Source organism: Rhinopithecus roxellana, chromosome 19 (genome assembly GCF_007565055.1).
Source record: "Rhinopithecus roxellana isolate Shanxi Qingling chromosome 19, ASM756505v1, whole genome shotgun sequence".
NCBI classification, from domain to species: Eukaryota; Metazoa; Chordata; class Mammalia; order Primates; family Cercopithecidae; genus Rhinopithecus; species Rhinopithecus roxellana.
The window spans coordinates 76,398,683-76,422,416 of NC_044567.1; the positions used below are offsets into that span (position 1 = coordinate 76,398,683).

General features: G+C 35.0%; 1 protein-coding gene across 1 annotated transcript in view; it reads left to right on the top strand.

Annotated features, from left to right (window-relative positions):
- TANC2 (tetratricopeptide repeat, ankyrin repeat and coiled-coil containing 2) overlaps positions 1–23,734 on the top strand; it is a 474,294-nt gene that overhangs the window by 108,864 nt on the left and 341,696 nt on the right. The window contains exon 3 of the mRNA XM_030923595.1: positions 7,419–7,490. Coding sequence (XP_030779455.1) covers positions 7,419–7,490 — 72 coding nt within the window. The remainder of the gene's footprint in view (positions 1–7,418; positions 7,491–23,734) is intronic.

Here is a 23,734-nt window from a genome sequence, read left to right on the forward strand (position 1 = left end):
TGCCTGTAGCATCAGGTCCCTTGGGCTGGCCTGGCAGTGAGATAGGTCTGGAGCCCTAGATACGTGGGGCCAGCCTGGTGGTAGGACAGATCTGGAGCCTGGGGCTGCAGGGGCCAGCCTGGAGCTTGAAGCTGTCTGCACTCACCTGGCACTGGAGCAGGCATGGAGGCTAGGTTTACAATGTAGTTCAAAAACTAGGAGTGGGCACCAGGGCAGAGAAAGAGATATCTACAGTGGAAGCCCTCTAAATCTGTTTTGAAGAATGAGAAAGGAACTCTTAACACTCAGAATATGCCAAATGCTCACCCCCCTTTCCTGTTGTTTTGTTTTCTGCTGCCCTGGCCCCCGCACATTAGTGGTAACATCAAGAATTCACATAATCCAAAATAGTGAGAAAGGGGAACCCATCCTCTCTGTTGGTGCTATAGTCCCAAGAGTTGTCTGGCCATTCTTTAGATTATTAAAGAAAGCTTTTTTTTTTTTTTTTTTTTGTTCTTCCTAGCACTGTGCTCCAGACACAGATATAGTTATGAAATACATGCAGAGCAAGGTTACTATAGCCCTAGGTTTTGTCAGGGTACCAAAAGAGAAGGCTTAGGGAAATGGAAAGTGCTAAAAAGATTGCAGTGAGGGGCATCTCGAAGTCAACCCCATTAAGTTTTTGTGAGCTCCTGGAGTCACCTCTGAGCTTCACAGATGTGAATTTGGTCCTAAGTGTCATACCATGGACTTTAGAACTGACCTAACAGATCACTGCCCAGCACCCTGACTGACCACTTCGGGGTACACAGGCAGTGCAGATATCAACAGCAAAGACTTTGAAAAATGTAACATTTCCTATAGTATTAAAGAAGCCTTGGAGTTTCATAACTCAAAACATTCATAATGTCTGGGTACAACCAAAATTACATACAAAGTGTGACATACAAATTACATATGAAATTGATACACAAAGAACTAGGAAAATAGCAGTTTGCAAGGGAAAAGACAATAGATACCAACTCCAAGAGATGACCGAGATACTGGAATTATCTGACAAAGATTTTAATGCAACTATTATAAAAATGCTTATCTATGGGGTAAAATAATAAAGGAAACCTTTTATTGTTACTAGAACAATTGATGCCTCTCTTCTGAAGTGTAATATATTTCAGCCTGAAAAGTCTTAACTTTTTATCTCTCATGTATGAAATTAAATCAACACCCTATATTTTATTTTATTAAAAATAATAAATTCCCAATGGGAAAATAATTTTAAAATACTCCAACAAGCAACCATGTGAACCTTCTTGAAATGAATGGAAAAATAAAAAGTCTTAGGAAAGAAATAGGAGATATAAAAAGAAGAACCTAATGAAAATTTTAGAAATACTAAATATAAAGACCCAAACAAGAAGCAAACTTGATGGGTTCAGTAGCATAATGGAGGTGACTGCAGAAGGAGTCAGTGAACTTGAAGACAGATCCATAGAAATTATCCAAATATAAACAACAGAGAGAAAAGCAAGGGATGGCGAGGAGTAGAACCACAGGAATCTGTAGCATAGTAACGAAAGATCTAGATTCATATCATTGGAGTTCCAGGAAAAGAGAAGGAAAAATGTGGTGTTAAAATAGTATTTGAAGAACTTATAGCTGAGAATTTGTCAAATTTGGTAATAGCACAAATTTACAGATTCAAGAAGCTGACTGAATCCTTAATAGGATAAATGCAGAGAAATTCATACCCAATCACTATGTGATCAATCTGCTGAAAACTAAAGATAAAGAAAAAATCTTGAAAGCAGCCCGAGAGAAATAACACATTACCTAGAGGGGAACAACAGTTTGAATGACTATAGATTTCTTATCAGAAAACATGCAGATCAGAAAGTTGTGGCAAAAATAGGCAGAGGATATGAACAAGAGTATGCACACACCAAATGGCCAGTAAAACGTGCTCAACTTCATTTTATTAATGAGGGAAAGGCAAATTAAACAAGAATCAGAGAGCAATTCACATTCTTTAGCAGAAATGAAAAAAACCTGAGTAGTAGTCATGAGATTGTGAGGAAATGGGAACGTTCACTTTTTGTGGAAATAAAAATTAACACAACTGTCTTTGGCAGAAATTTGGTTGCTCTCACAGAGTTTTTGCATTATATGATTTAGTAGTTTCGCTTCCATATCTTGAACATGTGCACAAGGAGCTTATATACAAGCAGATTAGACATGTGCTGTAGGAAATGGTTCATTGCAGACTTCCTTTTGAAGTACTATAAATTTGGAGAGTATCTAAATCTTCATTAGTAAGAGAATAGATACAATTGATATATTCATACAGTGGAATACTATTCTAGAGTTAAAATGAATGTCCACACAGATAAATTTCAAAACATAAGTATTAAGTAAAAATGGCACATTGCTGGATGATATAGTATCATTACACTTATATAACATAAACATTTGTGGAGGCATATATATGTAATAAAAGTATAAAAACATTCATGTGATTTTACATATTAAGATAGGATAGTGGTTAATTTGGGGAGGGATGGAAGAAGGGAAGTTGTATTGGAGAACTGTATAATGAAAATATCAGCTGTATATAACTGGTAGTGTTTTAGTTTATAATAAATGGATGCAAATATGGGAAATCTTAAGATTTGGTAAAGTTTGATAGTTGCTATATCAGTGTCAGTTATATTTTTCACTGTATTTTCTGTATATTTGAAACTTATTTACAGAAAGGTAATTAGCTTATTTGTATATAATTTTGATAATTATGATTGTTATGAACATATTTCTCAGCTATTGGCACTGTTGAAATCTGAGGCCTGATAAATCTTTGTGGTGGTAGGCAGTCCTGTGAATTCTAGAATATTTAGCAGCATCCCAGCCTTGCTCTTTAGAAATGAGTAGCACTCTTCCAATTGTAACAATCAAAAATGTCTCTAGAAGTCCCTGGTTTGCTCCTGGTTGAAAATCACCAATTTAGAGAATACAAAGTGCTGTCACATGTGTTAAGTCATTTGAACCTCACAACCTTCAGAGGAAGATGTTACTTTGACCTCAGTTTTACAGATGAAAACACTGAGGCTCAGAGAAACTCATCTAAAAATGGCAGGTGTGGAACTAAAACTCAGGTCTTATGCCCACATACTGACTTTTTGTGCATTTGTATGTACATGAGTATATATTCCCACACATTTCCTGGTAACTTTACTAAAAGTAGAATACAAATTAAACATTCTAAGAAGTTTCTTATTTTTGTATTTCATTCACAGGCATATTATTTCATATCTCCTCTAGTAATTTATTGATGTCTGTCTCAGATATCTTAATGATTACTGGGTTCCAAACTTATAAATAATTACAAATTAAATAAAAGGAGTAGGTCCTCTACAGAGGACTGTTGTATTCTTCTATTTTGCCTGGGCTGTCTTTTTTGACATGCCGTATTTTCATTCTGCATTTGGAGAAAATAAGTTACCAATAGAAATTTTTGGTGGGCTGCTTTTATTTCCTTATTAACTATCATGAAGTGTTTATGTAAAATACTTGTTTACAGAAATTTTTATAAATGGATTTTAATATTCAAATATATAATTTTGGTTTCAAACTCAAGTATCAAATTCAGACTGTAGAAATGATGTACATATTAGTTTTTCATGAAAATAGGAAATGATATTACAACATAATCTAGATATTGTGGTTTTCAGCAATGTTTATTTAGAATAAAAACCGTAAACTTTACTTAAGGGGAAAAAAATCCCTTTCACAATGCATAGTGCACTTCTAGTCACCTTGTAAGAGCCTTTCTTGGTCACAGAGAAGATTGAGATGTAACATGTAATTAAGCAGTCAGGTATTCCATTTATTTGGGGTGGTTTTGGGGAATTTTACATTTTACTCCCTAAAGGATCACCTAGAGAGAGCCAAGAAAAGGATCCTTGAGCCCGTGCAGCCATTATACTTTGAATGGCCCCTAGGCCAGACATCATTTGCAGAACCGCCTTCTCATCCTTACTGGCCTTACTCTCAAGTCATTCAACTCATTCCTTTTCACAGAGATTGCTCTAATTAGCCTTCTAAACTAATCTCTCTGCCTTTAGATCAGGGGTCATTTACCACTGGCCAAATCTAGGTCACTCCTGGTTTTTGTAGGGCCCATAATCTAAGAATGGTTTTTATATTTGTAAATGGTTGAAATAAATTAAAAGAATAATAATATTTTGTGACATATAAATTATAAGAAATTAAAATTTTGTGACCGTAAAGAAAGTTTTATTAGATCAGAACCACATGTGTTTGTTCATCTAGTATCGAAAACCACCACCCTAGTCTCTACAGGACTGTAAGGGGTGTCTTTTTAAAATGCAAATTATTCTAGGTAAATGCGTTTAAAGATTTTTTAAAAACACATTAAGCAGGTAGATCAGAGTTCTTAGTTGTTTCTTACAGTGTAATTTCTATGACAGCACATGCAGGTTAACATTGTGCCTAACTATAGGTGAATTAAAAATGTTTCCATCTCAAGTAGTTGATTTGATAAGAGTAATTCATTTATCAATGTCATGAGCATTGACCTTTCACTAAAAGGAAAATGTATCATATTTTCATACTGTAAGCATTTAGAAAGAACTAGTTTTACTTATTTTTCTTGTTAGAGCAGCTTTTTTCTTGAATTCCTTGTAAAGCATGTATACCTAAGCTTGCAGTGACAGATTTCATAGATGTGGGGAACAGATGCATGATAGGGACTTTAGTTACCCAAGCATGGGTATACAGAATGTCACGTACTAAATTTTCTTAATAGAGTGTAGAATTTTTTTTTTTTTTTTTTTTTTTTTAAAGAGACAAGGTCTCTTCGTGTCACCCAGTTGGAGTGCAGTGGTGCGATCTTAACATAGCTCATTGTAACCTCGAATTCCTGGCCTCAAGCCGTCCTCCCACCTTGGGCTCCCAAAGTGCTGGGATCACAGGCGTGAATCGTTTTGCCCAGCCCTAGAATTTCTTAAATAATAGTATTCATTAGAAAGGAGCAGTAATAGAGACCTGGGGAGACAGTGTACCAGAATTCCTACTAAGGTACTTTATTTTGGTTGTGGCCAGTTCATTGTCAAGAGAAGCTCTCTTTTAGTAGAATGAATAAATAGACCAAACTTGGGTTAACATTTTTTTTTTCTTTAGAAAGTATGTCTTTTGATTTTATATTGGAAGCAAATAGGAAGATTATGTTGTAAGACTAAGTCTTCATAACCTGCTTTGTTAGAATTTCTCTATTCTGTAAAGGAAGAATTGCTATAGTTACTGATTAGTGCTTTTTTAACATCGTTTTCATGAGACAAGAATAAAATGGGAACATGACTTGAACTCAAAATATTTAATAAATTTGGGTAGAAATTAGTATCAGAGAGATGTACTGAGTCAAACATCCTTGGGTTAAAATCCCGTTTCACTTTTACTGGTTTTGTCACTGGATTTCAGTTAGTCACCATTAGTTTCAGTGTTCTTAGCTGTGAAATAGGACTTTACTTCATAGGGCTTTGATGAACTATATAAAATACCTGGCAGAGAGTACATAGTAATTGTTGGCTGCCTTTCTGTCTGTTCTTAAATACATTTTAGAAAGAAGAGAAAACTTTAGGATTTTTGGACATACTGAATATTAATTCACAAGAGAGTGAGGTGGAAGGAATCATAGAGGGTTTAAAACTTAGAAATTAAATTTGAGTTGGCCCAGTTGAAATACTGAGCCTTATTAAAAAGAATCCATATAATTTATAGAGTTGTTTACTTAGAATTTGAAATACAGTTAGGAAAGATTATAAACGTTCACATTTCCTTTAAAAGGGCAAAATTAAATAAGTTTTAATTTCAACAGAGGCAGATCACCCATTCAGAGATGATAATCCGTGAGTAAATTTTTGCTTTAATTTTTTTAAATAATGTCAAAGAAAAATTTCTCATATTTGTCTTTCAGATAACACCTTATTTTGTCAACATGTCTTTTTATTCAAATATGGTAACTTTAGTAACAGCAGAACTAAAATAATATTTAAACTGATTTATATTTAAACAGGATTTTCATACCGGAAGGAAAAATATGGTTGCCTATCACTTTGAGTATCTTTCTATGTGATAAGTTATTTTACAAATCTGACTAATTAAATTAGTGGAGTGTTTTACTAGGTTACTGTGGACTAAGAGATATTAATATTTCCTGGCTGTGTACTTACTATTTTGTATTGTCATGGTATATTTGGAATCGATTAAATGCTGCTGTACTTGCTAGTTTAACAGCCCTCTACAAAAATAAAGAATAGTTGATCTATATACATGAATTGGATTTAATTATTGCTAGGCCTTACATATAATAAATATATTTAAAAGGAAGCTTTCTATCAATAATGAATTAAAAAACAGGCCATCTGTTTAAAAAGCAATAGATGTTAATATGCGAGCTCTATTACAAAGAATAAACCATAGAATAAGTGGATGACAGAGTAAGAATACTCTTTATTAAACCTGCTTGCAGCTACTACGCCTTTTCCATGTGAGTTAAAAAATAAGTGATTGTATGAAAGAACAAAGGAAATTGTTGATGCCTTAATGCATTTTTTATCTGATTAAAGTGATAACAAATTTATAAGTGTATAGACCACTATGTTAAAGATTTTGCTTGGTTTACTTTCATTTTTTATATTATACTTTACATTCTCACTGTATTAATTTCTGTTTTACTGTGCCTATTTTAATGAATTTATGATGTGTAATTTTTCTGTTTCTATGTAACAAAATTGAGGGAATTATTTACATAAAGTAAAATTTGTTTTAATTTTTCTTAAAGTGCATGAGTGTTTTGCTTATTTCTTAAGATGTATATAATGAAATTGATTTGTTTCTATAAATTTTAAAAATCATGGTAAACTCAAGATTTATTTGGTTTTTAGCTTTTATTGATTTCTTTTATAGGTTTATTGATTTTTATCTCTTATAAAACATAACGTATGTAATTCTTACAGTAAAACAGTCCTAGGGATTATTGGATGTATTGTTATACTTTAGACAGAAAAAGCAGCTGTAATTAATTTAAAAGATTGTTTTAAATCAGGCCTTCTTAACTGGAATTCTGTGACTGAACTTTGGAGTTGCTAACTTTCCTTCATTATATGCAAAGTAGAGTATATACATAGGGGGAAGGGGAAAAACTCCTGCACTTTCTTAAGACTTCAAGAGGGGAGTGTAAACCCACAAAAATAAGGGTAAGAACCATTGGTTTATGTAAGAAAAATCCTCAAATATTTTAATGATCCGGATTATAGGAAATACAAATAAATGATCCATATAGTAGTTTTAATATGTAGATAATGTCAGAGACACTGTTATGTCAATCTCATTATCTGTTTACTTATGCTGTTTTTAATTTTATGCAGATGGAGGGAGCGAGGAACCACCGGATCGAAGACAGTCAAGTGTAGACTCTCGCCAAAGCCGCTCTGGGCAAGGTAAATTTTCATCAAATTGATTATTAAATTTCAAAAAATAATGTTAGATATTTCTTTCTAGTACTTAATTTGGAAGCTAGGATATTGCCGTGGTACAGTTTAGATATTCTAATTTCTCATTTAGGATTTAAATGATATGATGTAAAAATCTGTATATTATTTATTCAAGATATAAGAAAATTAAATATTGTCCAGTGCCTGTTTTTTAAATGATATTAAAGTTTAAGTAATTTTGAAGCATTATGGTATATATCGATATACCACTTTTGGAATGTAACCAAAAGTGAATTTTCAACAACAACATTTGTTGGAGTATCTTCACACACTGGTTTTTTAATTTCATCAATATAATATTTGTTGTCTTAGCTCTCTCAGAAGAAATGGTTTTTGTTGGTAATTGCTACATTAGGATCTTCCTACTTATTTTCCTTTTCTATTTAAAATTTGTTATCACAGGCGTTTGATTAATTTTTGAAGGGACAACTTTGAAAGTGGATAAAAACATTCTGAATCAGTGAAATCTCCAGTTAGACCTTTTCTAAGTTATTTAACATTGCATGACCACCAGCTCTGCATTCCCTTTTCTTTATAGTACTTATCACCTTCATATTTATTCTGTTTATTTTCTCTGTTCAAAACTAGAATGGATGTTTTGTGATAGCAGTGATTTTTATGCTTTGATCACTGCTGTATCCTTAAGTGCCAATAATAAGTACATAGTATATAGTAGTCACTAAATAAATGGTGAATGAATGAATTGAACTCAAAGAGAATGAGAATTGAGAACCCAAACTGATGAACAGATTATAAAATTTCAATCATTTATTGAGTTAGGTTTTCAAAGAATCTGTAATAGCATAAGATAAAGTAAAGCTCAGATTTACAAATGTGCAGTTTTTAATCCTGTAGAAGCTTCAGATTTATTTATTCTATAATCGTGTCTCTCTTTTTCTCCAACTTTGCTCTTCCCAGGTTTTAGAGCTGTACTATTTTTATAAAATTGTTTGTTGCAGAATAAAAAGAGGAATAATATGCGTTGAAAATTTTAAATTGTGCTAAACTTAATCATACTTAAGTAATAAGCATGTATGATGACTATGTCTGGAATTTATTTTGTTCACTCTTATTTTCCCTGTAAACATATTTTGATATAAAAATGAGATTATGCAAAACTCTAAAAATAACATTAGTAAAAATTTTTACTAAAATTGTTGTAATTATTAAATGTCTTAAATTTTATCAAATATCAAATACAGATGTTTGAAATCGCTTATGTAATTTACTCTGAGCTTTGTCAGTTAAAATATTTTTCAAATCAATGAGCATAATTGAATTTTATTAACAAAGCTAAAACTTCAAACAACAAAACCAGGGATTTCTGTGATCCGGAGTACAACCACCTGATCTCAATTTGAAGTCACCAGGAATTGTATCATTGTTAGAGTTAATTGGTAGTAAAAGCATGTTTCTTAACTTTTTAGTTACTTTGTTTGTAATATCTCTTTATTCAAAAGAAAAAAAAATTTTTTTTTTGAGACGGAATCTTGTTCTGTCACGTAGGCTGGAGTGCAGAGTGCAATGGCTTGATCTCGGCTCACTGCAACCTCTGCCTCCTGGGTTCAAGCGATTCTCCTGCCTCAGCCTCCAGAGTAGTTGGGATTACAGGCCTGGCTTTTTTTGTATTTTTAGTGGAGATGCGGTTTCACCATGTTGGCCAGGCTGATCTCGAACTTCTGACCTCAAGTGATCCATCACCTCAGCCTCTCAAAGTGCTAGGATTACAGGTGTGAGTCACCATGCCTGGCCAGAAAGAAATTTTAAAAAACTATAATGAGTTGAAATGAATGAGAAATAGTATTATTAGGAGTAAAAGATGGGATGAGCATAAAATGCTTGTTACCTCCAGAAACCCGCTGAAAGATCAGTAAGGAAGGATTGGAAGGAGAAAATATCAACACAGTTTTAGAAACTGGAGAGTATATGAATAATTGAAAACTGAATTCTAACAGTAGCAGAGGAAATCAACAAAACAACCTCAGGAGGTCTCAACAAGCTTGAGAATGACAGTGTGTGGAAATGGAGATGAAATGACAATTGGTTGAAAGTCAGATGAAGAAGCATTGGGTTTCTGGGACTTCCTCCCCAAAACCATTTAACCAGTCAGCTGGGCAAATGCTGAACTCCTCACCCCTAACCAAAAGCAAATTATCTGTAGGAGTGGGGAAAACCAGAAACACTCTAGCCTGGGCGACACCAGGCATAGTTGAGGGCAGAAGTCCCATGCTAAAAATACGAGAATTGGACCTTAGATATCTCCCTCCTGTCTTTCTCCTACTGGGCTCCCAGAATACTGGCAGCTAGACCTTCAGATTTCAGGCAGGAGGTTGGAAAAAAATGTCTTTTCTGGAGAATCTGACCAAAAAAAGGAAGATAAAAGAAGAAAGAGGAAATTTAGTCATCAGAGATTCCTGAAATAAACAGGCCAGTTAGCTCACTCCATGTATCAAAGCTCCAAATCAGCTTTTCAGTCCTGTGCCCTTAAATATGAGCAGCTAACAAAGATTAGTAGATATTTGAAGAAGCTCTCTAAATGTATGAAAGATAGAAATTAAATAGAATAAAACAACTTGGAGAGACATACATTTTGCAGAGGAAAATTATATAACTGTTATCCCCAGAAATAAGAGAAAATAACCGTGAAACAGGAAAGAAGTGCATAGAAGAGTGGTATTATGACTTTAAAAAAAGGCTCTTAGGCATTGAAATTCTGATAGTAAAGACCAAAAGCTCCATAGAATTATCAGAGGCTAATGTGCTGAAAGAATCTCTGAAAAAATAGAGCAAAAGGACAAAAATATAAAAAGAAACGGAGGAGTGTTAAGAAAAATCACAGGATCGTTCCAGGAATTTCAATATTCAAATAATAGTTGTCAAAAGAAACACCAGAGAAAATGGAAAAGAAATCATCAACAAGATGATTGAAGATAATTTTCTTAACTGAAGAGCATAAAGTTTCCTGACTGAAAAGGCTCACTCTGTGCTCAGTACAGTGGATGAAAATAGATCCAAACTAAGGCACATTGTGGTGAAATTTGAAATCACTGGGGCTAAACAGATCGTCATGCTTCTAGGGGGTGGGAGGGAATGAGTTGGCTTTGCACTTCTCAGTGGTAGCATTGGAAACTGAAAAATAAAGCAACATCTTCCAAATTCTGAAGGAAAATAATTTTCAATCTCTGAATTCCATATGCATTGATACTATTATTCAAATATAAGAATAGAATTAGATATGTACATTTTCAAAAACAATCTGCCTGTCTTATACGCTGTCTAAGGAATCTGTTGGAGGATGTGATCCATCAAAATAAAAAAGGCAAATGAAAGAAATGAACTGCAAGAGATAGGAAAGTCAATAAAGCAGAAAGATCCTTCAGAATGCCAATAAAAAGAAGGGGATAAAGGGCTAGCAGTTCAGATTGGAGTGGGTTAAAAGCCTCCAGAAGAGTCGTCTTCAGGAAAATGAGATTGGTAGAAACCTGATGCAGTTAATTGTCTTTAGAAAAGTTTTAGACAACTAATGAGAATCTGAAGGTTGAATTGGTGATAAATACATAAAGTAGTAAGCAAAAGAAAGTTCTGAACTCCAGGGAAAATAAATAATGTGTCAGAAAGGAGATGTTAGAATAATGTCATCAGTTCTTTAGCAGAATCCAGAGTAGTTGATGTCCAAGCCAGTCACTTCCAGTAGAAGACCTGATCAGTTTACTTAAGTATGTGGTACAAATATTTTCATTATTTATTTGATTTGGACTACTATGATAGGAAGCAATGCTCTAAAGGAGGGCAGGTCTGACCTGTGACTTGTTTTTGTATGATTGGTGTATTTGATTTGCTAAGAATTTAAATTATTTTTGCATCTATATTCACATGGAATATTGACTTTTCATTTTCTTGTTTTCTACTGTCTTTGTCTGGTTTTAGAATCAGAATAATGCTGGCCTCATAGAATAAGTTGGAAGTTTCAACTTCAGTTTCCTCCTCTTCAGTTTCCTAAGCTACATCCTGTAGAACTGATATTATTTCATCCTTAACTGTTTGATACAATTTATCAGAAGCTAACTGGGCTTGGAATTTTATTTGCTGGAAGGTTTTTAAATGTGAATTCAAGTTATTTAATAAATATAGGACTATTCAAATTACGTGTTTCTTATTGAGAAACATTTTAATATCTGTATAATCTGTAGTGATGTAATCATTCTCATTTCTGATACTGGTAATTTGAGTATTCTTTCTCACTGTCCTGATCATTTTGCACAAAGATTTGTCAGTTTTACACATCTCAGAGAATCAGTTTCAGTTTTGTATCTGGTTTCTGTATTCCTTTCCTGTCTTCTATTTCGTTGATGTATACTTTGTCTTTAATTATTTTCTTTCTTCTGCCTGCTTTCGGTTTAATTTTATCTTTTCTTGTTTCTTTAGATAGAAGCTGGGGTCATTGATATGGGAGCTTTCTCTTCTAATATAGGAGTTTAGTGTTAGAAATTTCTATTTACTGCTTTAGTTATGTTACATAGATTCTGATAAGTAAATTTTCATTTAGTTCAAAATACCCTTTTGATTTCTTCTTTGACCCACGTGTTATTTAGAAGTGTGTTGATGTAGTTTCCAAACATTTGGAAGTTTTTCAGATATCTTTGTCTTATTGATTCTTACTTAAATTTCATTGTGATCAGAGGACAAACTTTCTGTAGGTTGAATCATTTTAAATTTGTTGAGACTTGTTTTATGGCCCAGGAAGTGATCTGTTTTAATAACTGTTCTGTGTGCACTTAAAAAGAATGTGTATTATGCTGTTTTAGGGCGGAAGGTTCTATAAATGTCAACCTGGTCACGTTGATTGATAGTGTATTTAAGTTTTCTATATTCTTGCCCATTTTCTTTCTACTTGTTGAACAGCAAGGCATATTGAAATCTCAGGCTATGAGTGTGGATTTGTCTATTTCTCCTTGCAGTTCTCTCACATTCCTTGTACCACTGATCGTCCTCTGATAAGAAATATTCCTCTTCCTCAGAGATTTATGTGTCTCCTCAGCTATAGCTGCTGGTTGTGAGATGGGCTTCCCTAGGGACAGGGTTGGAAGAGAAAGGTAAAGGAAGAAAAAGCCAGGGGATTTCCCCCATTCACTCAGTCCCATATAGAGGCCCTCCATTCCCACTTTCTAACCAGAAAGAGAAGACTTATTTTGTATCTCTTTGTGTTTGTTCCTGGTGTGTAGTTCCAGGATTTGGATTCAGGCTTGGGGTTTGGGGTACATAAGAAACAGCCGGAAAGTCATTGCTGAACTGGTTGTACTCTAAGTTCTAGTTTTCTTCTACAGTTTGCCCACTACTGTTTTCTGAGTCTCAGATTGCTGGTTCATCATTCTTTCCAGGATTTTCAGTTATATTCAGGGGTTTTAGTTACATTCAGTTAAGGCACAGTGTGCCTACTTCATCTTAACCCAGAACCAGTGCCCTTCCATTTTATTACAATACAGATAGTACTGAAAATATTGTAAAATTAGTATGCACCAATATCAACCTATCGGGACAGATGCTAGTTCATTCAGAACAAACACTAACTGTAAACAGCTGATGCCCATATAGGTGCATACTGCCTGATAATCTGCCTTGCCTGATTGTGGTTAGTTTCTATTTCATCTTTCTTCTCCAGTAGCAGCAGAAATACATGATGTCTGCTGGACTGTGCCAATTTCTTATCCTCTGTGCATCAGGGTCCTTTTCTTTGCTGTGTGTTAACAAGTTCCTTGGCCTCTGATCTGTCTCTCTGGTACAGTGGATTTTGACTCAGACATGCTGATACTCACTGTTCCAGTTTAGGGGCAGAAACCTCCAGTGTCTTCTGCTTATTACATGTCGGAGATGGGAGATGGACTCTTGAAATGTGACTGTAAAACTGATAGTGTTAGTTTTACCCCGGTATGACTGCCGCAGGTTAGGTGGTTATTTTCTACTCTCCAATAGCATATTATATATAATTGGACTATATTACTTATTGTATTTTGTCTTGTCTATGGGTCTCCATTTTTCCTAGTAATGTAGGAGTTTATTAATAGTAGGGTCCTTGCATACAGAACAGTGCTAGTGCCTTGTATTTAGGCTATCAAGTTTGATGAAGGAAACTATAGTTCTAGGAATTCAGATTCTATATTTCAGGAATATTGAGTTACTTTATCAGAGTTATTTTTTTGTTTTGTTTTACTGGCTCCATTTTCTGCATTAAATGATTTTTTTTCATTAACGATCATATATATGTAAGCAACTTACTTGGTTCTAGACATTAAGTAGGTAGATGAGCCAGCATGATATGGTTGAAACCCAGTTTTTATTTTCTTTTGCAAAAATAGCATTATGCAGGCATTGAGTTCTGGTGTACAAGATGTGTACTGGTGTAATGATGTCCATGAAACTAGCTCATGCTGGAAGATGGGAAAATGTGTACGGTGTGGCTTTGCATGACTTCCATTATTTGTAGCCAACTTTATTTGATTAATATCAGCTGATGTGTCAATAGAACTAGTATATTAAATTGTCAGATATATACTATATTCTGATCCTCTTTCCTTGCAAATATGTAAAATATTTAGTAGAAATGAGATGTTTATGCTCTTGAAACACACAAATTATTCTTCAGTCTGGAAAGTTACAGTGATTTCTTTATTGAACCAACTGTGGTTAATTACATAGAGTGACAAGAAAATTATTTCAATATTCAGTGTATTACTTCTTTATCTCAGTATAAGAACATATCTAGTATAGTAGCATTACTAATGAATAAGACTGTTTTGTGTATGTGCCAGGTTGTGGACTAGGTGCTTTCACATAATCCTCATTGAATTCTCAGAATAATGTTGTGAAATCACCATTATTTTCCTACAGGAAATATTAATTTTATATTATATTCTGGCTTTATACTTATCTACATCCCAAGTTTCAAATCAGCATTGTTGGTAGCATGTATTTAGAACCTTTTCATTCTGATATGTAAAGTACGTATTTGTTTATTGGTGGTTGGATAATATTTGGAAGATCTGAGCTTAAATGATAAATCCCTCTGAAATATCTTTATTTCTAGTTCTGTATTTCTTCTAAAATTTAATTTGTTGTAGATTTTTTAAAATTAAAACACACTATTTTTATAAAATTAAACTTGGGATGCCTCTTGGAATATGTAGCCCCAACTTGAGCCAATAGTTCATTATTATTTGGAATGTTAGGGATGTGTCAGAATCCATTGTTATATTTTAGTCATACTTTATATTTTTTATTGTTATAGTTTCATTAATTTTTTAAAAAGTTAATTTATACCAAACAATGTAGACATTTAAAAAGGATATGTTAAGGCTTCTTCCTATTCCACTCTCCTAAAGTAAGAAATACCTATATTCAGTCTGTATCTTTCCATGTTTTCCTCTGAGCTCATACTGGCATATGCAAGATGCATATGCATATACGAACTAGTTTGAAGGTTTTTGAAAAATAAAATGCAGTTTTAGTTCTCCCTTCTCTCTCCATTAGCAGTATAGCATGGCCATCCCTCTAGGAACATACTTAAATTGTTAATTTCTTAAAATCTGCATGTTGGTTGATGGTCTAAGTAACCCATTACGTATTCCACTATTTCCTCATATATGAGCAAAGTGATTATGATAATTAATTTATAATCTTAAGCTCTTGGAATATGTGACCCCAAGCACATTTTGTATCAGAACATATTAAATATTCTATTTAGCTTGTGATAATTGGCCTAATTAACACTAGAAGCCTTGTAGAAGCCACTCCTTGCTTATTCACCTTTATGAAAGAAAAGGAATAAAAGCATGACAACTAAAAAGTTTGGAAGGCCAGGCGCTGTGGCTCATGCCTGTAATCCCAGCACTTTGGGAGGCCCAAGGCGGGTGGATCATGAGGTCAGGAGATCAAGACCATCCTGGCTAACACGGTGAAACCCCGCCTCTACTAATAATACAAAAAAAAAAAAAAAAAAAGAGCTGGGCGTGGTGGCAGATGCCTGTACTCCCAGCTACTCGGGAGGCTGAGGCAGGAGAATGGCGTGAACATGGGAGGCGGAGCTTGCAGTGAGCCGAGATTGTACCACTGCACTCCAGTCTGGGCGACAGAGCAAGACTCCATCTCAAAAAAAATAAAATAAAATAAGTTTGGTAAAGGTATGAACATCTAGAAAGATTTATATTTTAAAATATTCTTATGTGAATTTTTCTGGTAAGATATAAGTTATAAAAGCTCCTTTGAAAAACTTTGTAAGTCTTTTTGAAGGGTCATAAACAGTTGGATAAGAAATGATGAGGAAGGGATCTATTGGTAAAGCCTGGGGAAAATTATTATAGAGTTGATACATTTTTTGTTTTGTTTCATTTGAAGAGAGCAGTTGGTTTTAATGTTTTTTTCCTAGTGAAAGACTGAAGAGCTAGTTCCCACAAGGGGGCAGAATAAGACAAACCTGAAAACCTTCGCACTATAAACACAGAAGTGGTAGATAACAAATGTAACAAAATTTATTTTAAATTTATAGTTGATTTATTAAAAAGGAAGGGGAAATCACAAGGAGCTAGAAATGAGCAGAGAGGTAATTTTCCGCTCATCCTGTGAATGGTACCATATATTGGCATATCTGCCTACCTGTCCCCTAGCACATGTATGGACTGCTGGTAAGGTGGTCATTCAGCTGTGGTCTTAGATTAGTATTGATGAGTGGAAGTTCATTTTGCTAAGTCCATGTATAAACTCCATCCCTTTGTTAATGAGGGTAGGGTAGAGTGGCTGGGTAGGCCATTTTCATTGGCTGAAACTGACTGAGTCCCCAGAACAAGCCATCTTATTTACCAGGTTAAGCAGCCCCTTCTCTGCCGTGTTTGCTCTTTGTCAGGGATTCACATGGGGCATAAATTATTTCATATGTGTTCCCTTTCAAAGAGATACAGCCAAATTCTTTGACACCAGATATCTTTGTAATCAGTTCTCTAATTATTCCTTTCAAGTCTCTGAATATCCAGTAAAACCATTAAACACTGTCTGTGAGTCAGTATAGAACAGTACCTCTGTTATCTCTCCTTACAATGGAAACGGACAATCAGGCCCTGCTTAAATTTCTGCCACAGGGAGGGCTTCACTTCTTCACTTCACCACTCCTTCAGGACCACCCCTGAATGGAGCAGCTGTGCTATTGTCATCTACATGTCATGCAGAACCATCATTAAACAAGGCCTGACTTTTTTTTCCCCCAGTCAGGTGGTCATAGAAAAATTCTCCATAAGATCAGATCTTACATCCAAATTGAGAGAAAAGAAATGATGTAGCAAAAGTAGGAGCCATGGACTTATGGCTACTTACTCATACCGATTATTTATGATTCAAGACCTGCTGAAGCCTCATCTCACATATACTCTTCCATCTGATGATGAAGTGCTGCAGTGCACATCCAATTATATTGTTTTGTTGGTCTAGTAATACTAAGTTCACGGCAGGCTACCCAGGTCACGTGGTAATATGGTGGCACATGGTCAAACCGTTTATTCTAAGCCCTGTGATAAGCCAAAAACTATTCTTTCAAAAAAGAATAATAGTTTTTTGCAGAGGATGGCATAGCTATTTTCCAAAATACTAATGGTCTGCCCTAAGATTCACCTGAAGTTCTGCGATAAGCCTCTTCCCAAGATACCTAGTTTAGTTGCTACTTCCTGTTCACCAAGTCTTATCAACATACTATTAGTGTGGTAGACCAGCATAGTGCCCTGTGGAATGGAAAGGCACTTAAAGTAACTGTGGATTAGATTATGACCTGAATAAGTTATAAAAATTTACCGTAATTCTCCAAGATTTGTCTGTCTTTTGCACCGACCACATAGGTGAGTTAAATGGGGATGTGGTAAGAGTAATCATCCATGGATTTTTCTAGTCTTTGGTGGTTGGATCATACTTCTTAATCTTACTTTCTAGAGACTGATTGGACTTGATTCTGAATATAGGTCTAGAACCTCATGGTATAATACATAGTAATTGGTCACATGTAGCTACTGAGCACTTGAAATCTGGCTGATAGGAAGCATGATATTCTTTACATGTAAATACATGCCGGATTTTGAGACTTTCTGTCTTTCCGTTCATTTTGGGAATGTTTGCCTTTACATAGTGAAGCATTGTTATAGAGTTGCCTTAAAGTCTTCGTTTTTGTTTTTGTTTTTTTTTTTAATTTCAACATTTGTGTCATCTCAGGGTTGACATTTGTTTATTGACATTTCCCTTTCAAGTTGTGATTTTCCTGTTTATTCATATGCCAAATAGTTTAGGATTGTCGTAGATACTTTGAATATTATTTCATAAGACCCTGAGTTTTGTTTAAATCCTAAGGAGAGTGTTGATTTTTGTGTCTGTGTGTCAGAGGCCAGTCACCCAGATTATGTCCAGAACAGTTTTCTACCTGCCTTCTGGAGTCTGTGGTCAAATATCAGTTCAAGTTTTAAAGTATTTGCAGTGCTATTTAGGTCAGTCCCACGAGTGTGACCCCACTGTGCATTTTGGGACCAGAGTAGTGGTATAACTTGTAGCTCTGTTACAAAAGCCTATAGTATGCTGTTTAGGATCGGGTCCATGCACACACAACTCAGAGGTGAGCCCAATAGTTCATACACAACATTATGGGATTGTTTTCTTGATATCACCACAGTCTCACCAACATTTTCCAGTTACCCAGGACCTTTCTGCCCAGTCCTCTGGACAGAAAATGGGGGCTTCAGTTTAACTACTCTGCCAGTCACTTCCTGTGGCTGTGTCTTCATCCAGACCAAGTGATGGGAGAACAGACAGAGAAAAAAGCAACAGCAATGAGGATGTGCTTCACACCCTTGGGACCACAACTCCTGGGATAAGAGAAAAAGATTCCCTTCTCTCAGAGTTCAGGTGCTTGCCCAGTCACCACTACCGTATCTGTGCTGCTACTGCCATGAAATTGCCTGGGAACTGGGATGGAAGAAAAGGGGGAAAGGGAAAAAAAAAGGGGGAGGTTTCCTCCAGTCTCTTGGAGCCATAAGGGCCCCTTTTCCTGGTCCTCAGACCAGAAAGGGAGGGATTCTCTTGGAACTTTTTCTGACTTTACCCAGTAGATACTTCTCTGAGTTTTGAGCTCTCTAAGCCAGGTAAAGTACAAGGAAAAATCATGGTAAACTCAATACCGCTTCAGAACTTCAAATTCTGTGCTCCGTCCCCAGTCTGCCTGATAATATTCATTTTCAGTCTTCAGACGCTTTTGGATATTGTCAAATGCTTTTTATGGATCTGATCTTATGGATATTATCATGTGATTTTTCTTCTTTACCTGTTCATGTGATTGATTTTATTAATCGATTTTCAAGTGTTGAGCCAGTCTAGCATACCTGGTATAAAATACCTTAGTCATAGTGTATAATTCCTTTTATACATTGTTGGATTTGATTTGTGAATATTTTATTGAGAATTTTTGCATCTATGTTCATGAGAGAAATTTCTGTAGTGTTGTTGTTGTATCTGTCTGGTTTTCATATTAGGGTAATGCTGACCTTACAGAATAAGTTAGGAAGTAGTCCTTCTGCTTCTACCTTCTGAAAAAGATTGTAGAGAATTTGTATAATTTCTTCCATAAATGTTTAGTAGAATTTACCAGTGAACCCATCTGGGCCACAGCTTTCTGTTTTGGAAGGTTACCAATTACTGATTAAATTTATTTAATAGTTATAGGCCTATTCAGATTGTCTATTTTTTCTTGTAAGAATTTGGCCAGATTGTGTTTTTCAAGGAATTTGTCATTTTATCTAAGTCATCAAATTGTGGGTGTAGAATTGCTTATAATATTCCTGTATTGTCGTTTTAATGTTCATGAAATCTGTGGTGATATCCCCTCTTTCATTTCTGGGATTAGTAATTTGTGTCTTTCTCTTTCTCTTTTAGCCTGGCTGGCTAGAAGCTCCTCAATTTTATTGATCTTTTCAATTTTTTTTCTTTTCAAAGAACCAGGATGTGATTTTGTTGATTTTTCTCTTATTGATTCCCATTTCAAATTTCATTGATTTCTGCTTTAGTTGTTATTATTTCTTTTCTTCTGCTTGCTTTGAATTTAATTTGCTCTTCTTTTTCTGGTTTCCTAAGATAGATGCTTAGATTATTGATTTTAGATCTTTCTTCTTTTCTAATATATTAAGCATGATAAATTTCAGTCTATCACTGCATCCCACAGATCTTGAAAAGTTGTATTTTTATTTAGTTCAAAATATTTTAAAATTTCTTTTGAGATTTCTTCTTTGAACTGTGTGTTATTTAAATATGTGTTTGCTATCCACGTATTTTGGGATTTTTCAGCTCTCTTTCTGTTATTGATTTCTAGTTTAATTCTGTTGTGGTCTTAGAGCAACCATTGTATGATTTCTATTCTTTTGAGTTTGTTAAGGTGTACTTTATTGCCCAGAATGTGTTCATTCATAATGAACATTCCATGTGCACTTGAAAAGAATGTGTATTCTGCTGTGGTAATGTGAAGTAGTCTATAGGTGTCCATCATAACCAGTTGATTGATGGTGCTGTTGAGTTCAGCTGTGTCCTTACTGATTTTCTGCCTGCTGGATCTGTCCATTTCTGAAAGAAGGCTATCAAAGTCTCAAGTGTGATAGTGTATTCATCTATTTATCCATGTAGTTCTTTCCATTTTTGCCTCGTGTTTTGATTCTCTCTTGTTACATACTCATCAGTCAAGACTGTTAAGTCTTGTTGGGGAATTGACTCCTTTAAAGTAGGTTTTTTGTAAGTAACACATTAGTTGGGTCTGTTTTTTTGACCCATTGTTACAATCTCTGACTTTTAATTGGTATATTTAGATCATTGACATTTGAAGTGATTATCGATATAGTTGGATTAATATCTACCATACTTATTACTGTCTTCTGTTTGTTGCCCTTCACAGTTTCTATATTTGTCTTCTACTCTTTTCTGCCATTTGTTGTTTTAATTCAAAATTTTATATAATTCAATTTTGTTTCCTTTCTTATATCACTTATTTTTTCACCTTTTTTAGTGGCTGCGTAGGATTTGCAATATATATTTACAATAAACTGAAGTTCACTTTCAAATAATACTGTACTATTTCACAGGTAGTGCAGATACTGTGTAGTAACACAATATCCCTTATTCCTCCCTGGCATTCCTTATATCATTGTCGTCATTTATTTTACACACACAAGCATACATGCACACGTGTGTATGTGTATATAAATATGTTATACATATACACATACACACACAAGCATACATAATCAAATATATTGTTGCTGTTGTTATTTTGAACACCTTATCTGTTAGAACAATTAAGAATTTTTTAAAAAGTCTTTATCTTCACTTATTCTCTAAAACTTTTTCTTTCTTTATGTAGATCAGACTTTCTGACCTATATCATTTTCTTTCTCTGAAGAACTTTTAACATTTTTTGCAAGGCAGGTCTACTGGCAGCAAATTTTCTGTTTTTGTTTGGGAAAGTATTTCTTCTTCACTTTTGAAGGATGATTCTGCGGGGTACAGAATTCTAGGTTATTTTTTTTTTAACCACTTTATTTCATTCTACTCTTGTATTGTTTCTGAGGAGATGTCAGATATATTAATAATTTTTTCTTTGCTTCTCTGTAGGTAAGGTTTTTTCCCCTCTGGTTTAATATTTTTCTTTCTCTTTGATTTTCTGAATCAAAAAGAATATGTTTTACTGAAGCATAGTTTGGCATTTATCCTACTTGGGGTACTGTGAGCTTTCTTGTTTATGGTTTGGTGTCTGACATTAATTTGGGGAAATCTTCAGTCATTATTGACTTAAATATTTCTTCTTCTGTAATTCCCATTATGCATATTTATACCTTTTGTAATGGCTCCACAGTTCTTAGGTGTTCTGTTCTTTTTTCTGTTTGCTTTTCAGTTTTGAATGTTTTTATTCACATATCCTCAAGCTCAGACTCTTTCCTCAGTCATGTCCAGTCTGCTAATGAACCCATTAAAGGCATTCTTAATTTCTATTCTAATGTTTTCGATCTCTGCATTTTCTTATTCTTTAATAGAATTTCCATCTACTTATATTACTTACTTGTTCTTGCATGTTGTCTACTTTTTTTCATGAAATCCCATAGCATATGAATCATAATTGTTTACATTTATAGTCAGAACCAGTGTATAGCAGGATGTTTAATCCCTGCTGTTGAGAGGTGAAGCCAGCTGGACTTCCTGGGTCAAGTGGGGACTTGGAGAATTTTTCCGTCTTACGAGAAATTTGTAAAACACACCAATCAGCGCTGTGTAGCTAGCTAGAGGTTTATAAAATGCACCAATCAGTGCTCTGTAAAAACGCACCAGTCAGGGCTCTGTAGCTAGCTGGAGGTTTATAAAATGCAGTAGTCAGTGCTACGTAAAGTGGATCAATCAGCACTCTGTAAAATGGACCAATCAACAGGACATGGGCGGGGACAAATAGGGGAATAAAAGCTGGCCACACCAGCTGGCAGCGGTAACTCATCTGCGTCCCTTTCTGCGCTGTGGAAGCTTTGGTCTTTTGCCCTTCACAATAAATCTTGCTACTCTTTGGGTCCGTGCCACCTTTGAGAGCTGTAACACTCACCACGAAGGTCTGCGGCTTCATTCTTGAAGTCAGCGAGACCACGAACCCATCGGAAGGAACCAACTCCGGACACACTGTAACTGGGTGTGTTTCTAATCCTTGCTCTGTCTCTTTCAACAGTATCTTTCCCCTTTTAATGTGTCTTGCAGTTTTTTGCTGAAAGGTAGACATGATGTTTTGAGTGAAAGGAACTGTGGTGAATAAACCTTTAGTAATGTAGTGTTCAGGTGTGTGGGAAAAGGAAGCATCCTATGGTACTTTCGTAAGTTTTTGTCTTTTGGTGAGCCTGTGCCCCTTCGCTGTGAACTTTACCAGTGCTTCTCTGTTTTTTTCTTTGTTTTGTGTTTGTTTGTTTTTCCCTTTCTCATAGTTAGGTGGAACAGGATGACTGGAGGAGGCTGAAGTTTGGTATTTTTCATTCACAAGTTTGGTTAAGCTCTGGGAAAATAATTTCTCCTGATGGTTAAGAATACCATTCTCTGGTACATTTCAAAATGATTACCTTCCCTCTGCCCCTCCTGGAAGCAGGAGTGGATTTTTCTTCAATAATTACTGAGAGCCTCATAGTGCTCCAGGAGATAAAACTCACAAAAGATTGGGGCCCCTCTGAAACTGGGTCCCCTCGGAATTTTGATTTCTCAGGCTTGTCTGTGTGAGCCTCCAATAATGCATCAACTACAGTTCAGGTTTTCCTGCTTCTGTATTGGTTCCCACTGAGGTTGCGGCTTGTGGGTTTCTGCATTGGTAAGTTGTTATTCTCTATAGTCACCTGTCTGTCTCTCCAACTTTTGGCACAGCAGTTTACATTGTAACTTCACTTCTCTAAAGAATGTAAGAAGAGTTGTTGATTTTTCATTGTGTTTAGTTTTCTACATGTTAGACTTCTAAGCTCCTTACATGCCAGATGGGAAACTTGAATTAAGCTCGGTGCATTCTTTCCAGGGTTTATAGTTGTATTCAATGAGAGAGACAAGATAGGGTATGTGTACTCCATCTTTCCTGGAATTGGAACCTAATTATATTTTTCAAATATATGTCCTTACTGATTTTTTTAAGCAGTCATATGATTTGTTTCCTTATATTAATTCTCTTGTGTAGAACAAGAAAAAATTTCTTGGCTGAAGGCCCTCCTATGTGGTGTATACTCTTAAGGTTTCTTTCCAGTGTGACTTTTTGTATCTCTAAAGGCAAGAAGGACTATTGAAGCCTTCCTAACATATTCATTACATATACGATTTCTCTCGTTTATATGTCCTCACCTTTTTCCATAGGCATAGGTTGAATAACTTCTGAAAACCTTCCCTGTCATTGCATTTATAGCCTTTCTTCCCAGAATGTGTCTAAACATGTTCAGTCATATTAAAGTTCCTGCTCAAGAGTTTTCCCGAATTTATTGTATTCATAGTGTTTCTCTCATATGTGTATAGCCATTGTAAGGTGAAAGTTTCTACTTTTTCCCAGTCAATGCTGTTGTGGAGTTTTCTCCAACATGGATATCCGCTCCAGTGCACAGTAAAATGAGTGCTCCTACTAAAGGTTCCCACAGTCC